The following is a 21,779-nucleotide window of genomic DNA, read 5'->3' as shown; positions in this document are numbered from 1 at the left end:
AAAGTGGTCTTCAACAGTGAAACTCATTAAATATTTATATTAAGTCAATTATAAATTAGGGTTTATTCATCAGATTATATAGAAATAGGAAATAGAAGCATTTTACATAATAACCCTCCACTTTTACAAAGCCATGCTGTTGGCTACCAGTGCGGTAATGCCAACACAGCCCATTCAAAATGAATTATCACATGGCAGCTGCTAGAGCGGCTTTGTAAAAGAGGGGGGGGGGGGAATGATCACACTCTTTTTGCTCTTTGGGAAGCCCATGGTTGACAACAGAGGTTCAGAAAGGTTAAGCTCTCTTGAGCAGGGACCGTCCTTCCCCATGTTTAAACTTGTACAGCGCTGCGTAACCCTGGCAGCGCTATAGAAATGCTAAGTAGTAGTAGTAGTACATAATTTAGAACAGATATAATAGTGTCATGCTAGAAAGGCACAGGACTTTAATTAATCAATATGTAAAGGCGTCATGTATGAAAAATTGATGTCATTCTGGACCCCCTGGATAAGTACTATGGTTGCCTTTCACAAAGCAGGTGGTATGAAAATTACTCTCCCCCCAACTACTCTCATTCATCTACACCTGCTATTTAGCACACGCCACCATTATTTGCATAAGTTCATACCCCATCCTAATTCCACTCCCGTAGTTGGAAATATGTTCACAGTGGTATTTCTGGGGTAATTTATAGAAATTGGGTGCTAACATTTACATGCCGATTATGTGCTTAAATGATTAGAATAATTTCACATATGCATCTAAATGCCAAAAAATGCACCTAAGCTGTTTCTTTTATAAATACATGCTTACTTTACATAGCAAGTGTTTGTCAGATGGGCATATACATATTTATTTATTTAGATTTTGCTCACACCTTTTTCAGTAGTAGCTCAAAGTGAGTTACATTCAGTTACACTGGATATTTCTCTGTCCCAGGAGGGCTCACAATCTAAGTTTGTACCTGAGGCAATGGAGGGTTAAGTGACTTGCCCAAGGTCACAAGAAGCAGCAGTGGGATTTGAACTGGCCACCTCTGGATTGCAAGACTGGTGTTTTAACCACTAGGCCACTCCTCCAAGCCACAGAGATGGAGTTTGGGCGGAGCATGGGTAGGACTCATACTTATCCATATAACTTATAGAATACTGTAAGTTATGCACATATCTCTGACATTTAGGTGCAAGCAATTAGGGGGTCTTCTACTACTATGCCAAAGTAGCGTTTTTAGCTCACAGTAGAAATCAGGTGGTGGTAAACTCTGAGATGCCCTTAGGAATATAATGGTCATCTTGGCATTTACCGCCAGCTGATTTCTACCGCAAGCTAAAAATGCTACTGTGGCTTAGTAAAAGACCCCCTTAGCATCTCTATGGTTGGCGTATATACCAAATTATGTTAGTATTCTATAAAAGAAAGCAGGGAAAGGGAAATGGGACTTGATATACCACCTTTCTGAGGTTTTTGCAATTACATTCAAAGTTGTTTACATATATTCAGGTACTTATAGGCTTCTATTTTCCTTTATAGAATAGGTACTCAATAGGCACCCCCTACTGCCTAAATATAGGCTCACTGTTATAGAATTACCCCTTCATATTTTTACCCACATGTAGACATTCTTTAATGATTACCTTTCATTTTTGTTTGCTGTCCTGGTCACCGTGGAAGAAGAACTAGTGGAAGTCCAGCTGGTGGCATCACTTCAATTACGGTAAAGCACAAAAAAAATGTATACATTCAAAATCTAATTAATTGGATACTTATACAATCAGATAAACTATAATCTGGATTTTAGAATGTTGTTTCCTGTTATAGTACAGGAAATAGATCCACCAGAAGGGAGTCACAAAGTTACTCTTTCGAAATAGCTCCATGTCATCAAGGGCAGGCTAGATCAGTTCTGGATTTACCCATGCTTTTGGATTTGTAGGCCATTTTTTTTCCTATAAAAATCTTTAGCTCTGTTGACTTGTAGCTCTTTGTTTCCCTTAATACAAGTAGTGAGTTTGTAGAACCCCTTCTATTAATGGGGGCATACACAGAAAGAAGTGCAGATCACCAATGTATATCAAGTACTTGTACATGGTGAGGGAAGTTGGACGGAGCTGGGGCAGTGTTGAGAGATATGTATGTGTGTCATAAAATATGCATATATCAGCACAAAATCGGATAACCTATCTGTGTCTGACTGAGAATAGTGCAAATATATGTGCTTACTTTCCAGTGGAGCAAATTTAGAAGGGCACATAGGTTAAACCCCTCCCAAAGGAAGGAAAAGAAGAAATCTTTGGTTAAAATAAGTTTGGAAACCAGATTTCTTTCTGTCTAGTCTCTGACTGAGGTGAATTGTTTGGGAGAGAAAGCAAGCATTCTAACTGACATTCTGCTCTGGCAGTAAGCAGCCTTGTGAATGAAATGTAAACATGTAAAAATTGTCACATCCCTGATCTAAGGAGGAAGGTGAGCAGCGCAGTGAATGACAATACGTGAATTGCTCACTGGGAGAAAAGGCAGAGAAAACGATCAACATTTACACACTTTGGGGCAAATTGTACATTAAGGACTAGATTCTATATATGGCGCCTGAAACATCTGCGTGGAATAAATTTCCGCCTAAGCGTATTCTATAAGCGGCGCCTAGATTTAGGCATATAATATGCTTAGCTGATATCCCAGCACCTAGAACTATGCACATCCATTTATACCAAAGAAAATGTGGCATAAGTAACGGCATGTAGCTTTAGGACCAGAGGGTCATATTCTATAACAGCGTGTGTAAATTTTGGAATGCCCATGAAATGCTCGTTTCTCGACCCATAACCATGCCCCTTTTTGGCTCAGCATATTAGAATGTAGGTACTCTGCATTACAGAATATACTTAGCGAGTTGTGCACGTAAATTCTAATCATTGTCAATTAGTGCTCATTGTTGCTTGTTAAGTGCTGTTAAAAAGACACTGATTGGCTTGTTAAGCCAATTAAGTTATGTGCATTGTTATAGAATATGCTTGGATTTCAGTTGGAATGCTAGGCACAATATTTAGAATCTAGCGATAAAAGTAATATATGAAGTTGAGGCTCATAACGGAATTCAAACATGCGTGGGATAAACATAAAGGAATCCTGTGCAGAAGGAAGGGATCCTCAGGAGCTTAGCCTAGAATGGGTGGCAGAGCTGGTGGTTGGGAGGCGGGACTAGTGCTGGGCAGACTTATACGGTCTGTGCCGGGGCTGGTGGTTAGGCGGCGGAGATAGTGCTGGGCAGACTTATACGGTCTGTGCCAGAGCTGGTGGTTGGGAGGCGGGGTTGGTGGTTGGGAGGCGGGGATAGGGCTGGCCAGACTTATACGGTCTGTGCACTGAAGAGGACAGTACAAATAAAAAAGTAGCACATATGAATTTATCTTCTTGGGCAGACTGGATGGACCGTGCAGGTCTCTTTCTGCCGTCATCTACTATGTTACTATGTTACTATAATGCACACACTCTAAGTAAAGGTAACTGAAATTGATTATGGGGTTAGGGAAACTACTGAGCAGAATACAAGTGGGACAGTGAAATCGTGACCTCATGGAATTTTGACTCTGTTTTTAAGTTTATCGTCCTCCTGTAGTAAGTTACAGTGAGTGCATAAGAGGAACAGATAATCACTGGATTGGTAATTCTCTGGGCACATTTGCTAGGGGTATAAATGCACTCTTACGATCATTATGGTTCAGCATTAGCAATCACCCAATGAAGAAATATGCCAATGTGGACATATATATTATTTATTGTAGAATAATAATTACCAAGTTCCTCGGATTTACCACTGTCCTTTGCAATCCAAAACAAAGACTAACTCCCAACTGATTCTCATTGTACTGCTGAGTGACTGTCCTGTGAAGTGTTGTCCAGCAGGGATAGATGGGATCTTTGCTACAGTTCTAGCCGACTTCCCAGAAAACTAACCCAGTGTGCAGTTGAAGGGTGTCAGAGGTTTGTCTACAGTCTCTGACTGCCGCAGGTTACTGGTTTCTCCCAGAGTGATAAGCTGTAAATATTAGCCAAGGCTTCTCTGTATGGCACCGTAACCCAAACCCAAACCAAAATTTGGTTGGCCTCTATTTTTCTGCTAATAATATTTCTACATATGTAACTGAATAAACTGTTAGCTACTTTATTACAGTGGCTTTATGTGAGATTATGTGAGATGATTATTTCTAAAAGTGTTTCTTATTTGATATCTAGGAATGATCATCTGAGATGACTTCATGACCTAGGCTGAAGCAACTAGGAAAGCCGTGTTGCATTCCACTGAAGTGAACATTTTAAAATGGATCTTCGATCCCTAATAATTCCTCTGGCAGGAATTGAATAATAGCAGTGAAAAAGGAAGGCAAATTACCTTTCTTTACTGATAAAACTGTTCCTGGTCCTAGTTTCCCCTGTAGCTGATTTATCAAGGATCCGCGGGGTTTCACCATGGCTACAATAAAACCAATATTAAATCAAAATGGTCTCCATTCATGAAACATCAAAGTTTTATAAGTCTGTTATAATTTAGGAATTATTCGTTAGATCACATATAAATGGAAATGGATGCATTTTACAAATTAGAGACACAGCTTTCTGTGTCCGTATTTTGGTAAACCGAGATAAAAGGGTCCTTTTACAATAGAAGTCTGGAAATTTGGATGCCAGAAAACTGGACCACCCGAGAATCCAGACTCTTCAAATTTTCTTGCCAAGTGTCCAAGAATCCAGAAAACCACGTGAGAATCCAGACTCCCCCTTCTTCCCCCAAAACGGTGCAGCTTCTCTCCCGGCCCTGCGCACTCTGCCTCCACTCCCAGTCTTTCTCCTCTGACCTGTACTGCTCCTTCTGAAGACAGGAAGTTGCATCAGAAGGGGCATTATGGGTCAGAGAGGAAAGGCCCAGTGCATGCTGGAGGTAGCCAGTGATTAAGGCTGCTGCTGGACTGCGAAGACTTCAGGACTTCAGAAAGATTAGAGAGGGAGCAAGCGGGCAGGGCCGGGAGTGGGGGAAAGAAGCCGGAAACACCTGCCTGAGAATCTGGAAAATCCATAAATCCAGACTGACCTGATCCTAAAGCAGTCTGGATTTTTTGACTTCTACTGTACCAATGGCGGTAAAAGGTGGCCTGTGGTGGCATCAGCATGTGGGATTGCCACATAGAAAAGGAACTAAGGAAGTCTAACCAAAACAAAACTGAACAAACAATGCTGCACACGACATGGGAAACAAAATGAAATGAAGATTTTTGAGTTGCCTATCCCTAATACGCATTACAAATGTATCCTCTAGGTGCCTAAATTTAGGTCCACTGATATAAAATTACCTCTTCAAGCATATTTTTACCTCCATATAGATATTCTTTAATGATTACCTTTCATCTTTGGTGATGGTGGTTGCAGTCCTGGTCACCATGGAAGAAGGACTAGTAGGATTCTTGCTGGTGAACTCACTTCAATTACAGTTAAAAAAAAATCAAAATCAAATCAACTGGTTACTGGTACAATCACATTAACTCAAATTTGCACTTGAGAAAGTTGTTTCTTTTGATATACTACAGGAAATCAAGCTTGCCATGGTACAGTAGCTGAAAGGAGACCATTCCTAACTGAGCTGAAGTGCAAAGATGCAAAAGCATCAGACCTCACAAATGCAAATGATGCCTCAAAAGAAAGTTGCTTCAAAAGGATCTCTGGGCACAATTTATCTTACAGTTCTTACTTTTCATCCAGCTTTTCTCTCTCTGATTAGTAACTGAGTATTTTGCATGAAATCAGATTCCTTCTCTTTTAACAGTCATCTTCTGCTACTACATATCTTCCTTTGAAGTCATCTTGATTTGCTTGTGTGGCCTAGTGGTTAGGGTGATGGACTTTGGTCCTAGGGAAATGAGGAACTGAGTTTGATTCCCACTTCAGGCACAGGCAGCTCCTTGTGACTCTGGGCAAGTCACTTAACCCTCCATTGCCCCAGGTACAAATAAGTACCTGTATACAATATGTAAGCCGCATTGAGTGGGAAAGCGCGGGGTACAAATGTAATAAAAAATAAAAATCATAAATTCTTGCTAATATGATAAGGTCAAAGTTTCAGGAAATTCAGATTCCATTAATCCAGAAGCAAAGAGGCCTTGGGTTAATAACTGCTAACTAAGGGGCCCTTTTACAAAGGCACATTAGGAGTTACGTGCATGCAGCAGGCACCTAAATGAGACTACTGCCAGGCTACCACACCCCCTGGTGGTAATTTTAGATTTGGTGTGTGCCTATAATGCCTGGATGATTTATTTATTTATTTCCTCCCACGCGCTTTGTTTCCAGCAGTAATCAGCAGTTGGCGCACACTGACAGGTCACCGAACGCGTAGCACGTGAGCCCTTACCACTAGATCAATGAGTGGTGTTAAGGGCTTGGGCTGGTTTTGGACGCGTGCCGGTTTCAGTTTTACCGCATGCCCTTTTCCCCTCCCATTAAATAAAAGCCCTTTTTTGCAGACACGGTAAAAACCGGCCCAATACATGCGCCTACACTACTGCAGGCCACGTTTTACTGCGGCTTAGTAAAAAGACCCCTTAAATAGCTTAGCTTTGAGTTCTAATGATCAAGAGTTAAATAGACAGATTGAAGCAATTCTATATATTGGCACCAAGATGGAGGCATCACAATGGGGCATGCTTAACAATAATTCTATAATGGCTCCTGGTTGCACCTATGCCTTTAAAGAATATTAGCGCAAAGCCACTTGGGAACTCTGAAAGCTAGGCACCAAGTTATGTCAATGGCTGGTGTAAGTTGGTGCACCTAAGTGCAACATACAGCAGTTGATGACAAGGCCATGACATGCCCACATGTATGTCTCCCATGCAATTGCGTGCTAAACAACTTACACGTGCTGGCTATAGAATAGCGTCTTGCTCTTATGTGTATAATTTTCAGTTATTTGCCCTAGCTCATAGAATTGCTTTTCATGTGTTCCTGAGACAGTGTTTTTGTGTTTCTCATAGCGAGAGTATATGTGTGTTTTTCAGAGGGATATTCAGTGGCACTTAACTGTCTAAGTGCCGCTGAATATTGTCATTCGCACCAAACAGAAAGCTGGCTATCTTGGAGGTGTTTCGGGGGCAGAGTCAGCACTTGGCCAGTAACTGCCTGATATTCAAAAGTATTTAACCAGATAGGTGCCGTTCCTGGCCGGTTAAATACCCTCACGCTAGCTATCTGCCAATATTCAGTGGGAGATAACCGGCTATATGTGGCCTGGCCTGGTCAGTGGCTATGTCGTGTGACATAGCCAGTTGCCGCTGATTTTTGAGAGGCTGGCAGGTTAAGTTTAGCAGCCAGCCCCTATCAGACTGACTGTTCACTTGTCCTTTAGATTGTAAGCTCTTTGAGCAGGGACTGTCCTATGTTAAATTGTACAGCGCTGCCTAACCCTAGTAGCGCTTTAGAAATGTTAAGTAGTAGTAGTAGCAGATAGACCCGTGTAAATAGGTCTATTTTTGGCTGCTAGAGCCTAGCTGGTCAGTCGATGAATATTGGCTTAACCGACTATGTTTGTGGCATCAACCCCTCCCCCCCCCCCCCCTAGAAATTCAATGCTGGTGGCTGGATATGGCCCTGGCATCGAATTAGAAAACAGCAAGGAAGTCAGTCTGCCAAATCCAATGTGGAAAATAAAACAATGAGGCAGACCTTGTAAAAAAAACAAAGTCTTTATTAGTAGATTAAAAGATCCCAGTCAACATAAAATGCCCGACATGACCATGTTTTGCCAGTACAAGAAAGGCTGCGTCAGGGGCAATAGGTCACTGTAAAGGAAAATAAAACATTCAGTATTAGATACCTGGGAGCTCTTAATCTACTAATAAAGACCTGGCATTGAATTTCCAGCTTCACTGGCAACAGCGGGAATTAGCCGGTCTAACTCCTGCTGTCTCAATATGGGTGCCTAAGTGCTGATATTCAAGCACTTAAGCAGCCAGGGTTAGTGCATAAATGGAACCGCATAAATATCTGTCCTATTTTTATGCGATAACCCACGGCCACTTAAGTGGTGTTTGACATAAGCGGATAAGTGTTAGCTGGCTTAAAAATAACTGGATATTCAAAGCCGAAACCTGCAGAGGTCCCGGATTTGAATATCTGGGACTAATGCTGTCGGCAGTGAGCAAAATGCTCTTTGCCGACAGCTGAATATTGACTCCGTTAAGTATATGAAGGCTGCTGACATACTGTGATTTACTATGATTAATCTTTCAAATTCTGCTGCCTTTAATTTGATAATAGGGTTGGGAAAGACTGATGCCTCACCTTTCTTTACTGATAAAAGTGGTCCCGGTTTCTATCGTGGTTGATTTATTAGGGATCTGTGTTTTCTCATCATACCTGCAATGAAACCAAATGTTAAATCAAAATGGTCTCCAATAGTGAAACTCAGTATCTTTATATTAATTCAATTATAATTTAGGATTTATTCATCAGATTACTTACAAATAGGAAATAGAAGGTAAAATTATGTATAATCATACCTGATAATTTTCTTTCCATTAATCATAGCTGATCAATCCATAGACTGGTGGGTTGTGTCCATCTACCAGCAGGTGGAGATAGAGAGCAAACTTTGCCTCCCTATATGTGGTCATGTGCTGCCGGAAACTCCTCAGTATGTCGATATCAAAGCTCCATCCGCAGGACTCAGCACTTAGAGAATTACACCCACGAAGGGACACTCTGCCCAGCTCACCACCGCCGAAACGGGGGAGGGGAATTAACCCAGCTCATCCCCACACAAGTGGGGGAGGGGAATCCGTCCAGCTCATCCCCGCGGAGCGGGGGAGGGACACCACACCCGCCGATGCGGGGGGATCTGGCTTATCCTGCAACCGCAACCGCGGGAGGAGCTGACTGACCCTAACACCGCCGAAGCGGGAGGGGTACAAAACTGCCCTACAGCCGCACGAAGCGGGAGGGAGTGCCGGCAGAATTTTAAGTCTCAATCCAGCCCCGTAAAACGGAGGGGAGAGGAATGCAGCAGCTCACTGTAACACAAACTCGTCTTAACTCTTGAAGAATCCAAGTGAAAAAACTTGAACACGAAGTCTTTCTGAAGTAACTGAAGACTAAACTTGAACCTGAAATGCAACCAGAATAAAAACAATACAGATATCTGGGAGGGGCTATGGATTGATCAGCTATGATTAATGGAAAGAAAATTATCAGGTATGATTATACATAATTTTACCTTCCATATCATCAAGCTGATCAATCCATAGACTGGTGGGATGTACCGAAGCAGTACTCACCCAGGGCGGGACATAGAAATCCCTGACCGCAACACTGAAGCTCCAAACCGGGCCTCCGCCCGAGCAGCCACAGTCAAGCGGTAATGCTTGGAGAATGTATGGGCCGAAGCCCAAGTTGCCGCCTTGCATATCTCTTCCAAGGAGACGGAACCGGCCTCTGCCATCGAGGCCGCCTGAGCTCTTGTAGAGTGAGCCTTCAGCTGGATAGGCGGCACCTTCCCCGCGGCCACATAAGCCGCTGCAATGGCTTCCTTGACCCATCTTGCCACTGTAGGCTTAGCAGCCTGCAGACCCCTACGAGGACCTGAATACAGGACAAACAGATGATCCGATTTCCGGAAATCATTGGTCACTTCCAAGTATCTGATGATGACTCGTCTCACATCCAGATATTTAAGAGCAGAGTACTCCTCTGGGTAGTCCTCCCTACGAAAGGAAGGGAGACATAGCTGCTGATTCACATGGAAGCGAGAAACAATCTTGGGCAGGAAGGAAGGCACTGTGCGAATAGTCACTCCTGCCTCAGTGAACTGTAGAAAAGGCTCTCGACATGAGAGCGCCTGGAGCTCGGAAACTCTTCTGGCTGAAGTGATAGCCACCAAAAAGACTGCTTTCAACGTCAGGTCTTTCAGAGATGCCCTTGACAAGGGTTCAAACGGCGGCTTCTGCAATGCTCTCAGCACCAGGTTGAGATTCCACGCAGGCACCACTGAGTGCAGAGGAGGGCGCAGGTGATTAACTCCCTTGAGAAAGCGCACCACAGCTGGCTGCGAAGCCAGGGAAACACCCTTCAGGCGGCCCCTGAAGCAAGCCAGAGCCGCTACCTGGACCTTAAGGGAACTGAGCGACAGGCCTTTGTCCAGACCTTCTTGCAGGAACGCCAACACTGAAGAAATTGGAGCAGTGAAAGGAGAAAGAGAGCCTGCTTCACACCACGCTGCAAAGATACGCCAAACCCTGGCGTAAGCAGTAGAAGTAGAGCGTTTCCTCGCTCTCAGCATAGTGGCGATGACCTTGTCTGAGAAGCCCTTCTTCCTCAGACGCTGCCGCTCAATAGCCAGGCCGTAAGACCAAAGGGGGAGGGATCCTCCATCACCACGGGACCCTGATGTAACAGGCCCTGCTCCACTGGCAGCCGCAGAGGATCGTCGACTGAGAGCCTGATCAAGTCCGCATACCAGGGACGCCTGGGCCAATCCGGACCCACCAGGATTATCCTGCCGGGATGCTTTGCCACCCGGTCTAGTACCCTGCCCAACATGGGCCAGGGCGGGAACACATAGAGAAGCTCTTGTGTCGGCCATTGTTGGAGAAGAGCATCTACTCCCAGGGATCGAGGGTCCCGTCCTCTGCTGAAGAAGCGCGGCACTTGGCAATTGGCCGATGACGCCATCAGATTTAGGCTCGGCTGGCCCCAGCGCTTCGTGATGTCCAAGAACGCCTGAGCAGATAGCTGCCACTCTCCGGGCTCCAAGGTATGGCGACTGAGAAAGTCCGCCTTGACATTCATGACTCCGGCAATGTGGGCCGCTGACAGCTGTTCCAGGTTCGCTTCCGCCCACTGGCATAGACTCATAGCTTCCTTGGCTAGAGGGGCGCTCTTGGTACCTCCCTGGCGGTTGACATAGGCCACAGCCGTGGCATTGTCCGACAGGACCCGTACAGGCTTCAACACCAGTACCGGGATGAACTCCAAAAGCGCCAACCGAATGGCCCTGAGTTCCAGGAGGTTGATAGACCACTTTGCCTCTGCAGGAGACCAGAGCCCCTGCGCTGTCCTTCCCAAGCAGTGGGCTCCCCAGCCCGACAACGAGGCGTCCGTCGTGACGACAATCCACTCTGGGGACACCAGAGGCATTCCAGCAGACAACTTGTCTGTCTGCATCCACCAGCTCAGCGCCTTGTGCACTGCTGGATCCAAGGGAAGACGCACCGCATAATCCTCCGACATCGGAGTCCAGCGCTGCAGCAGAGAGTGTTGTAGTGGTCTCATATGAGCCCTGGCCCAGGGCACTACTTCCATCGCGGCCGTCATAGAGCCCAACAGCTGCACATAGTCCCAAGCCCGAAGAGGAGAGGCTACTAGGAACTGGTCCACCTGAGCCTGAAGCTTGACAATCCGATTGTCTGGCAGGAACACTCTGCCCACTTGGGTGTCGAATCGAACTCCCAGATACTCCAGGGACTGAGTCGGGCGCAGCTGGCTCTTCTCCCAGTTGATGATCCATCCCAGGGAGCTCAAAAGAGCAACTACCCGGTCCACAGCTCTGCCGCACTCTGCATAAGAGGGGGCTCGGATCAACCAGTCGTCCAGATAAGGATGGACTTGTACTCCTTCCTTTCGCAGGAAGGCCGCTATGACCACCATTACCTTGGAAAAGGTCCGCGGAGCAGTAGCCAACCCGAACGGGAGGGCTCTGAACTGGAAGTGTCGGCCCAGGACTGCAAAACGCAGAAAGCGTTGATGAGGAGGCCAGATGGGAATATGCAGGTACGCTTCCTTGATGTCCAAGGATGCCAGGTACTCCCCTGCCTTCACTGCCGCTATAACAGAGCGGAGAGTCTCCATGCGAAAGTGCCGCACTTTCAAGGCCCGATTGACCCCTTTGAGGTCGAGGATAGGCCGGACAGAACCTCCTTTCTTTGGTACCACAAAGTAAATGGAGTAACGCCCCTTGCCAAGCTGACTTTCTGGCACCGGAACGACCGCACCCAGGCGGATCAGATTGTCCAAAGTCTGCTGCACTGCCACAGCTTTGACCGGAGACTTGCAGGGAGAGAGTACAAACCCGTCTCTTAAGGGTCGGCAGAACTCTAGCTTGTAGCCGTCTCTGATGACTTCCAGCACCCAAGCGTCTGAAGTTATTGTGGTCCACTCGCCCAGAAACGAGGACAGCCGTCCTCCAATCTGCACTGGGGCGTGGACCAATACCCCGTCATTGGGTACGAGACCCTGGGGGAGGACCGGAGGGAGCACCTCCGGGACGGCGGTCTCTGCGAAAGGAATGCTGCTTGGGGGAGAACTTCCTCTTAAAGGAAGAGGGGGCAGAAGCACCCGACCTGCCCGGGCGGTACCGACGGGCTTCCTGAAACCGTCCTCTGGAGGTACCGGGACGAGCACTAGCCCGAGCCCTGACCTCCGGTAACTTCTTGCCCTTAGACGTGCCGAGATCAGTCACGATTTTGTCCAGCTCGACCCCAAAGAGCAGCTTGCCTTTAAAAGGCAATCTAGCCAGGCGGGATTTTGAGGCGTGGTCAGCAGACCAATGTTTCAGCCAAAGCCACCGCCGCGCAGAGACAGTCTGAGCCATGCCTTTAGCTGAGGCTCTCAAGACATCATACAGCAAGTCTGCCAAATAGGCCAGGCCCGATTCCAGGGCTGGCCAATCATCCCTCAAGGAATGATCCGAGGGGAAAGCCCGCTGCACCATAGTCAGGCACGCCCTGGCCACATAGGAGCCGCAAACTGAGGCCTGCAAACTTAAAGCAGCCGCCTCAAAGGACGACCTTAAGGCCGCCTCCAATCTCCTGTCTTGGGCGTCCTTTAGGGCCGTGCCACCTTCCACCGGCAATGCCGTTTTCTTAGTCACCGCAGTGATTAAAGAATCCACGGTAGGCCACAGATAGGCCTCACGTTCACTCACAGCCAAAGGATAGAGGCGGGACATAGCCCTAGCCACTTTAAGGCTCGCTTCTGGGACATCCCATTGAGCCGAATTAAGGTGTGCATGGCATCATGCACGTGGAAGGTTCTAGGCGGGCGCTTCGTCCCCAGCATAATGGCAGAGCCAACAGGGGCTGAGGGAGAGACGTCCTCCGGAGAGGAAATCTTCAAAGTGTCCATGGCCTGTAACAACAGGTTGGGCAAATCCTCCGGGTGAAAAAGCCGCGCTGCAGAGGGGTCATCCGCTCCATCCGAGCGGGGATCCGTCTCCTCCAAGGAATCCGCAAAGGACCGTTGGGAGACCCCAGACACGCTGCCCTCATCTACATCGGAGGAGACAAATTCCTCCAAGGCCTGGGAATCAACCCGAGGGCGTTTACCTCTGGGAACCTCAACCTCTTTACCAGAGGAGGGAGCGGGGGCAGCGTTGTGCATGAGGAAGGCCCGATGCAGCAGCAAAACAAACTCGGGGGAGAAACCCCCCAGACTGTGCACTTCCGCAGCCTGGGCAACAGCCCTAGGCGCTCTCTCAACCGGCGCTCGCAACAGCGGGGGAGAGACATGCTGCGCATCCAAAATGGCGTCCGGCGCGAAACTCCGCGAAGGAGCCGCGCGGGAAGAACGGCTCTTAACTTTAGCCGCTTCTGTGCCGTCGCCCAAATTAAGGGCGTTCATGGCATTAATGTCTCCAACCTCAAGGGCGGCCCAAGAAGAAGCTGTCCGAGCCGCGTGGCCGGCCAAGATGGCGGAGGCGAGGAGCGGGGGATGGGCGTTTATGGCGGGAAAAACCGCCACGCCGGAGGAAGGACCGGGACATGCATCGGTCGCGAAACTGTCACCCACCAAGGGCGAATCCGGCTTGAAGACCCCCGCATCCCCTCTAGAAGCGCTCGAGCGACCCGGGGAGCGACCCTTTGCGCCCTCGCCCTCCGACGCCATGTGCCACGAGGAGAAGAATCGGGGAACCCCCGCCCGCTATAAAAAGGTAAAAATTACCTGCTGTCCGCTCCGAGTCGTAACGACCTGGTGTCTCAGTGAGTAGCTGCAATAGACGCTTAAATAAACGTCGAAATAAACGCCTTTAAGGCCGTTCAAAATTTTTTTTTTTTTTTTTTTTTTTTTTTTAACGGAGCCAGCGGGAGGGGGGAGAAAAGGAGGGACCTGGCACCACCAGGTTTGCACTTGCTCAAAAGAGCCCTCAACCCCAGGCACTCAACAAAACCTAAAAATTAGGCTTGGAGGCCTAGCCAGAGCTGCTGCTGATGTGTGACCACCACCTGCTGAGATAGAGAACATACTGAGGAGTTTCCGGCAGCACATGACCACATATAGGGAGGCAAAGTTTGCTCTCTATCTCCACCTGCTGGTAGATGGACACAACCCACCAGTCTATGGATTGATCAGCTTGATGATATGGAAATACTATTGGCCCTCATTTTACAAGCTCTATTTGCATTTGATACCTGCATAAACCAAAACTGAAAACATTTATCTTGCATAAACATCTAAGTTCTCATTTTTCAAAGCCAGACGTATCAAAACCCAAGTGCGTGCAAATGGCAAGGGGGTGTGGTCTGGGTAGAGCAAGGGCATGGAAGGTTCATAAACATGTATTTCTTTCATAAGGAGATTATTAACTTCTAAGTCCTAAAAGATCAACATTGGGAGATTAACCTGCTACCAAGCACATTTAGAAATTGGTAAGCAGCTGCTATGGAGCATCACTTCACTGGAGGGATTGGGGAGGGGGTTGACCCCTTAATTCCCCCAGTGGTTAGCTGGGCTCCCTCCCAAGGTCTGAATATTAGCCCCTCAGAAAAAAAGACAGGATTTGAACCAGTGAAAATTCTCCCTTTAGATTCTTAAGCTCAACCCACTAGGAAATACTTTCAGCCTTCTAGCACTTTGACCACTCATTACATTGATCTTTCTAAACTATTTATTATGTAAGAAGCATGAATCAATATCAATAGATGTATAATTAACTGCAACATTCTTCAATATAATCTATGCATTTCGTGTCAGACAACATCCATAAAGGGCCTTATTTTCAAAGTTATTTCACCATAGACACACTTGAAGAGTGGCACGGCTAGCAGTGCAGATATTCAGCGGCACTCTCCAGTTACTCTAACCCCCCTGTTTAGTAAGCCATGCAGCAATACCGACAGCCCATTCAAAGTGAATGGGCTGTGTCGGCATTAGCGCATGACAGCCACTAGCACTGCTTAGTTAACAAGGGGGTTGGTGCCACTGAATACATCCTCTAGGACCAGTCAGTATGATTTAACCAGTCAGACACTGAATACATTTTCTAGGGCCAGTCAGCGTGATTTAATCTGTCAGGAGCCTCTTCTGCCCAGTTAAATAATTTTCAGTTATAGTATCTTCATGTAGTTATAACACGGTGTTTGTCAATAGGAGCGCATAAAGTTTTACAAAAGTTAATTTAGAGGAAATATCACCTGTTAGGTCCAGTACTGTATGGTGGGGTCATTTTAGGAGGCAGAGTCTGACTCTTTTTGTCTTCATTGTACTCTTCATTAACCTCAACCCTTCATGGAAACAAAGAATAAATATGTTTCATTATTTTCCCTAGTAAGACATATGTCCACTTGCTATGGGTTGCATGGCTATTCAATGAAGAAATGTCCTTCCACAAGGTGTAATAGTGATCTTTGTTTCAGTCTAAAAACTGATGAATTGATGGGTTTGTTTTTTCTGATATTCATTGATTTCTGCATCTTTTTCAGCTGGCCTATATAAGCGTAATCATACTCTTGACAATGGGACAAGAAAAATAGTTATTTGTTATTGACCTAACTTTGGTTTCTGCCCTATACTTACTTTCTCTTTGTTCTATTAACTCCCCATTTCCTTGAGTCCATCCAATTCACACTTGAATTACAGCACCAGCTAATATCCTTAGATTATGCCTTCAATTATCATTTCAAGGAACTGAACTTTAATCAATAAGAAAAGGACTGGTTTGAAATCACCCCCAATCACTGTAGATCCTGGAACTCTTTAAATTACTAGCTTACCTCTTAGCCAGGAAGGGTGAAGCTATATCTTGTGTTGGACTTCTGTAAAACAAAGACCATTGAACTTATCATTTGTAGCACATAAAAGGAATTCTGTGTATGAAAATCTTAAGATAGAAGCTTTTGGCAGCCGAGAAACCACAGTTTTGGTTTTTGCAGGTCATTGAGTGGAGGAGTGGCCTAGTGGTTAGCATGGTGGACTTTGGTCCTGGGGAACTGGGTTTGATTCCCACTGCAGGCAAGGGCAGCTCCTTGTGACTCTGGGCAAGTCACTTAACCCTCCATTGCCCCAGGTACAAATAAGTACCTGTATGTAATATGTAAGCCACATTGAACCTGCTATGAGTGGGAAAGCACGGGGTACAAATGTAACAAAAATAAAATAAATTTTTTTGTGTTTCAAATGTTTTGTTTTTATTTTCTTGCTTTCAAACTTACCCACTGCTCCTTTTTGCAGCTGATAGGACATATGATCGTTGTTTTGAAGCTGTGTTCTTTAAGATGCTACTGGCTGCCTCTGACCTATAGGAAAAAGAAAAAAAATGGAAGATAATGAAGCAGCATTTAATGTGTTTGTAAAGTTAGGTGATAAGTTAGTAAGCTCTTGATATACTGCTGTTGTATTGAACTAGTTGACCCTGTGTGAAGGTTACACCCTACACTGCTAAATTCTATTGCATCATCTGGGGATCTCAAAATCTGAACCTGTAGTCTACTGGCCACAAACAAGCTGCCCGATATTTAAAAGAAAATGGTCGCTAAAACAGCACTTAGCTGGTGCTGAATATGGCTGGTTAGCGGCTTAAAGATAGCCAATTATATCGTGCAATATAACTGGCAATCTGCCACTTTTCAAAATCAGACCAGCCAAGTTTGGCAGCCAAATAGGTAGAATAACTTTGGCTGGTCTGACTTTAACCGGCCAGCGTTGAGTATCAGCTTGGCTGGTTAAAGTCGTACCGGCCAAAGTTAAACCAGATATTCAATGTGTGTCACTGGAAACGGCCCAGCATTGAATAACTGGGTTTAGCGTGGACCATGGGAGACAGCCTGGCTATCTCCCACAGCATGAATATTGGGCAGAAAGAATTTTGCCATTAAGATAGGAATGTGCAACCCCAAAATGTTCATTTTGTTTAGTTTCCCTTGTCATTTCTAGAAATTTTCATTTGATTTTTTTTTTTCATTTCAGAGGTCATGTAGGAAATAGTTTGCACTCTTCTTAAAGAATGCACACACTTCATGAAGGGGCCCTTTTTCAAAAAGGTTGCCGTGCGGCAACCCAGAACTACTGCTGGCTTGATGCAGCCGCTAGTAGTAGTTCCAGCTGAGCGCGCACCATTTCCGGTGCTACAGAAAATAGTTCCATTATTTCTAGTGTGGCGCTAACCCGGAGGTAATTGGGCAGCGCTGTGAAGTTCATCAGGCAATGAGTTCCATAAAGAAGGTCCCACATATGAGATCACTCTTTTTCTGGTTGTAGCGAGCTTAGGGGTCCTTTTAAAAAGGCACGCTGAAAAGTGGCTTGAGGTAGTGTAGGTGCGGGTTTTGGAGGCACACAGAATCATTTTTTAGTGCCTGTAAAAAAGACAGGGTTTTTTCCCCTGAAAATGGACATGCGGCAAAATCAAAATTGCTGAGCATCCATTTTGGGTCTCTGACCTTACCGCCAGTCATAGACCTAGTGGTAAAGAATTTGGGCGGTAAGGACTTACACACATCAGATGCCATTTGGTACGCATCCGCTACGCATGTCCAACAATAAAAAAATACTTTTCATACACACGTATCGGACGCACGCGAGAAATGAAATTACTGCAAGAGCCACAAGGTAGTCGGGCGGTAACTTCATTTTGGGGTGCGTTGGGCGCACGTAGATGCTTACACGGCTTAGTAAAAGGACCCCTCAATTACATCAAGATTGGGAAGCTGGAGAAGACCTTTCTGTGATGAGCGTAGTTCTCACTGAGGACTATACCTCATCAATTTTTTTGAAAGGTAGACTGGGGGTGTGCTCAAGCATCCTGTGGTAGGTTTTGCATATGTGCACGCTACCCATGCGCTAAAAAATAGTTTTTATTTTTTAGCGCTGGGGGTGGGTCTGGGAGTGGAGAGTAGGAGTTTTCTGTGCTAATTGATTAGTGCATCTACCAATTGCCACATGCTGACCGATTAGTACATGGTTAGCTCATGATCTCTTACCACCTACAAAATAGGTGCTGATAAGTGCTCATGCACTAATGGGAAAATTAGCATATGGTCATTATTGGCAAAATAGAAAAATCGACCATTTCTCAGCAGCACTAAAAGTGGGAAAGACCCATGCTGGGGATAGCATAGGTCACTTTTTAGTGCTCCATGGTAAAAGAGCCTCAAAATGATTTATAAACCAAACAGAGGAGCCCTTTTACTAAGCCACAGCAAAAAGAGGCCTGCGGCAGTGCGAGCATGTCTTTTGGGTGTGCACTGGGCCAGTTTTTGCCGCATCCTGGTAAAAGGGCCGGAAAATGGACGTGCAGCAAAATAAAAACCAGTGCGCATCCATTTTCAGCCCGAGACCTTACTGCCAACCATTGACTTAGCGGTAAGGTCTCATGCGTTACCCGGGCAGTAGGCATGCAGCATGCATCCACTGCCGTTTACCACCGGGTAAGTCCCACTTGGTAGAAAACAGAAAATATTTTTCTACCATGTGTTTTTGGTGCCCCCCCAAATTCAGAATTACCACCCGGGGCACGCGGTAGCCGGGCAGTAATGCTGATTTGGCACATGCTGGATGCACCTAGGCCCTTATGCATCTTTGTAAAAGGGCCCCATAAAGCTTGAAAGTGATGCGTGTTGCTACAGGCAGCCAATGCAGTTGGAACAACACTGGTGTTAAAAGATCAGATCTCTTACTTTCCGTCACCAAACAAGCAGCGGCATTTTGCACGGATTGCAGACAATGTAAACTGGATATACTCAATCTAGACAAAAGAGAATTGCAATAGTCATGCTTGCTAGTACCAAGGCATGCACTATCTTTACCAAATTGCAAGATAACAACCTTACTAACCACATAGGTGAGAGTAAGTTATTATCTGTCAGGGTAAAGCTGTAGTGTGTGAAGCACTTTCACAGAAAAAGCCATATATTAATAAGTTTGATTTTGTTACCTCTTTGAATGTTCCTCTGGTGAAAAAAGAGCATCATCTTCATCATTATCACCTATTGAGCTAGATCTTGTATTAAATGGAGCTCTAATGGAAGCAAGAATAGGGAGAAAAGACACTCATTATTGGGAAAGACATTTAAAAAGTTATGCTTTATCTGGTGGGTGTCGAATGCTTAACTTGGTCTTCCAAATAAAATCCATTAGGCCTTCTACAGATAACATTTAACTCACAAAATAGCCTGATTATATTTGTAGAAAAAGTGGTTGGCATTGGGGTGGCAGGAAGGTGATGCTGAGATATTAGGGTGCCCACCAGCTTATAGCAGGCCCCATCTCACCTTTTACCCAATCTGCCACGTCTTCATGGAGCAGAAGCAATCCCCGTCACTCCTGTTCCATCAGTGCTATTTGTAAAATGTGCCTGAAAGCAGGGATGGGGCAGGAAAGGAAGATGCTAGAGTCAAGGAGGAGCTGAAAAGATAACCTGTATAAGGAACAATGAAAGGGTGAGGATAACAGAGGTGATAGTGAAGCACATAGGCGGTCGGTGGCCCAATTGTTTGGGGAGGCTAAAGGGGGCGGGGTTAGGGGTGGAGCCAGGGGTGGAGCTTATATACATAATTGTCTGATAACACACAGAAAAAAATAAATAAATAAAAATAAAATAATCACAATTAATACCTTTTATTAAATTTAGATATTAGATATGTATCATATGTCAAAGAATATTTGGTTGCTCAAAGCATATTCTAAGCACAATCGCTCAACTGCAAAACACTATGCACAACTTTGTGCAAAAACACACTCAGAACCTTACTGTACCATAAATATTACACTGGGCAGAACCTAATACACCAATATACCACCCATACGGAAAATGCAGACCGTCAACAATATGAAACAAGGGATCATATCATCACAATTCTCATGTAGAGCCACAAAACACCCTAATTCATGTTTAATGTGGGATAAATGCCATAAATAAGTAAATAAATATAAACTTTTAATGTTGAGCACCTGATTCTCAAAGTGGACATATTCCAAACACTATAATGAAAATAAAATGATCTTTTCTACCTTTGTTGCCTGGTGAGTTTTTCTGATCATGCTGGCCCAGTATGATTCTGCTGCTATCTGTCCTCAGTGCAGGTCAGGAAGTCATCCTCGTTAAATATCTCCCTGGCAATCCAGGACACCTCCAGCCAACCCCCCCTCCCCCAGCAGTAAGGTAAACAAACCATAAACCAATTTCTACAACTGGACAAGGCTAGAGGGCTTCCACTGCAGCTCCTGCTGTGAGGATGGAGGTAAATCAACAATTTAAACCCCTCAGAGCACAGCAGGGGAGGCTTAGCCTGTCCAAGCCTCTTATACCGGGCGCCTATGGTGAAGCAGAACAGGATTGAAGAGATGACAAATAGAAAAAGAAGTGGATTTCGATAGGAGAAGAACAGTTTTCTTGTCAGAACTCACAGTTTCTTGTAATCCTCTGTTGTCATCTTATATCCAGAAGCAGTTGGCACTCGAGGGAGACTAGCACTTTTGGTCTTAAAGTTGTAACTGAAAATAGTAAAAGGGCGTAGTTATTTCACCTCCTCTCAAAATTAAGTGAAGATTTAAATTTTGAACATTAAACAATAATCCAATATTGTAGGAAGTCCAACAGAAATCACAATTCCCCAATTAAAAGAAACAATTTCGGAGATCTGTTAGAGGCTCTTGAGGATACTCCCAGTTTAGCTTTGTTCATTAGAAGGAGAGCGGGAGGGAGGGCAGTGGGGAGGTGAGGGTGGGGGGAAGGGTCAGGGAGGGAGGAAGGAGGGAGGGGGGGAGAGGGGGAACAATAAGGCAAAAAGGAATTTAAAGTCTAATGGGTGCAGGGAATGTAAGAATGGATCAGATACACTGTGCGTATATAAAAGTGTCCTTAACAGAGGAGGGGACTATTGGTGAAGGGCTATCAGACACAAGGCCCTTTGCCCTTTGTGATGTATTATCTTGAATTGTCTTATTCCCTCTGTAATAGGCTTTCATTTGGATTGTTGTTGCACCTACTTTATATTTTGGAAAGTTTAATAAATAGATTCAAACATAAAGGCAAAATAAAACACGGGGGTGGGGGGGGGGGGGCGGGGTTAAAATTATAAAAGTTTGAGGACTGTCAATATTTTTTGCTATGTTCCAGCCTTGAGAACTGTAAGATTGGTTTGAAATTGTTGTGCAGAGGAGAAATTGTGATTTATGACTTGTCATCAATAAAAACCGTTGAAATATAAAAGGAACAATTTTTTAAAAGCTGATTTTGGAAATCTAAAATCCTTATTTGAGATTTTAACTAGAGCTAAGTTTCCTCTCAGTATATGATAACCCCCCACCCCCAGCATTTCTACACAATAAAGACAGTTTGACTACAGCAGCAAGTAACAGTGTACAACTCTCAAAGCAACAGCAAACGTTGCATAACATCAGTGAGTTTTGCTGTTCAGATAATGGCATGACATTTTCCTTCTTAGTGGAAAAGATATGGAAGAAAAAGCCATGTCCATGGATGTGTTTGAATTGCTGAACAATTGCTAATGAATTCTCCCTCTCTCTC

The 21,779-nt window shown here is 45.2% G+C and overlaps 1 protein-coding gene across 11 annotated transcripts in view; it reads right to left on the bottom strand.

Moving 5' to 3' along the window:
- The window catches only part of ZNF185 (zinc finger protein 185 with LIM domain), a 209,575-nt gene that overhangs the window by 119,142 nt on the left and 68,654 nt on the right, over positions 1 to 21,779 (bottom strand). For 10 of the 11 annotated variants that reach the window (XM_030209148.1, XM_030209154.1, XM_030209156.1 and 7 more), the window contains 9 exons: positions 20,657 to 20,743; positions 19,185 to 19,268; positions 16,468 to 16,551; positions 16,030 to 16,071; positions 15,451 to 15,540; positions 8,330 to 8,404; positions 5,395 to 5,472; positions 4,392 to 4,472; positions 1,636 to 1,704 (listed from right to left, as the gene is read on the bottom strand). In XM_030209148.1, coding sequence (XP_030065008.1) covers positions 1,636 to 1,704; positions 4,392 to 4,472; positions 5,395 to 5,472; positions 8,330 to 8,404; positions 15,451 to 15,540; positions 16,030 to 16,071; positions 16,468 to 16,551; positions 19,185 to 19,268; positions 20,657 to 20,743 — 690 coding nt within the window. The remainder of the gene's footprint in view (positions 1 to 1,635; positions 1,705 to 4,391; positions 4,473 to 5,394; positions 5,473 to 8,329; positions 8,405 to 15,450; positions 15,541 to 16,029; positions 16,072 to 16,467; positions 16,552 to 19,184; positions 19,269 to 20,656; positions 20,744 to 21,779) is intronic. The other variant, XM_030209158.1, reaches the window with a different exon arrangement.

Source organism: Microcaecilia unicolor, chromosome 7 (genome assembly GCF_901765095.1).
Source record: "Microcaecilia unicolor chromosome 7, aMicUni1.1, whole genome shotgun sequence".
Classification (NCBI taxonomy): domain Eukaryota; kingdom Metazoa; phylum Chordata; class Amphibia; order Gymnophiona; family Siphonopidae; genus Microcaecilia; species Microcaecilia unicolor.
This window is presented reverse-complemented; position numbering and strand designations above follow the sequence as displayed.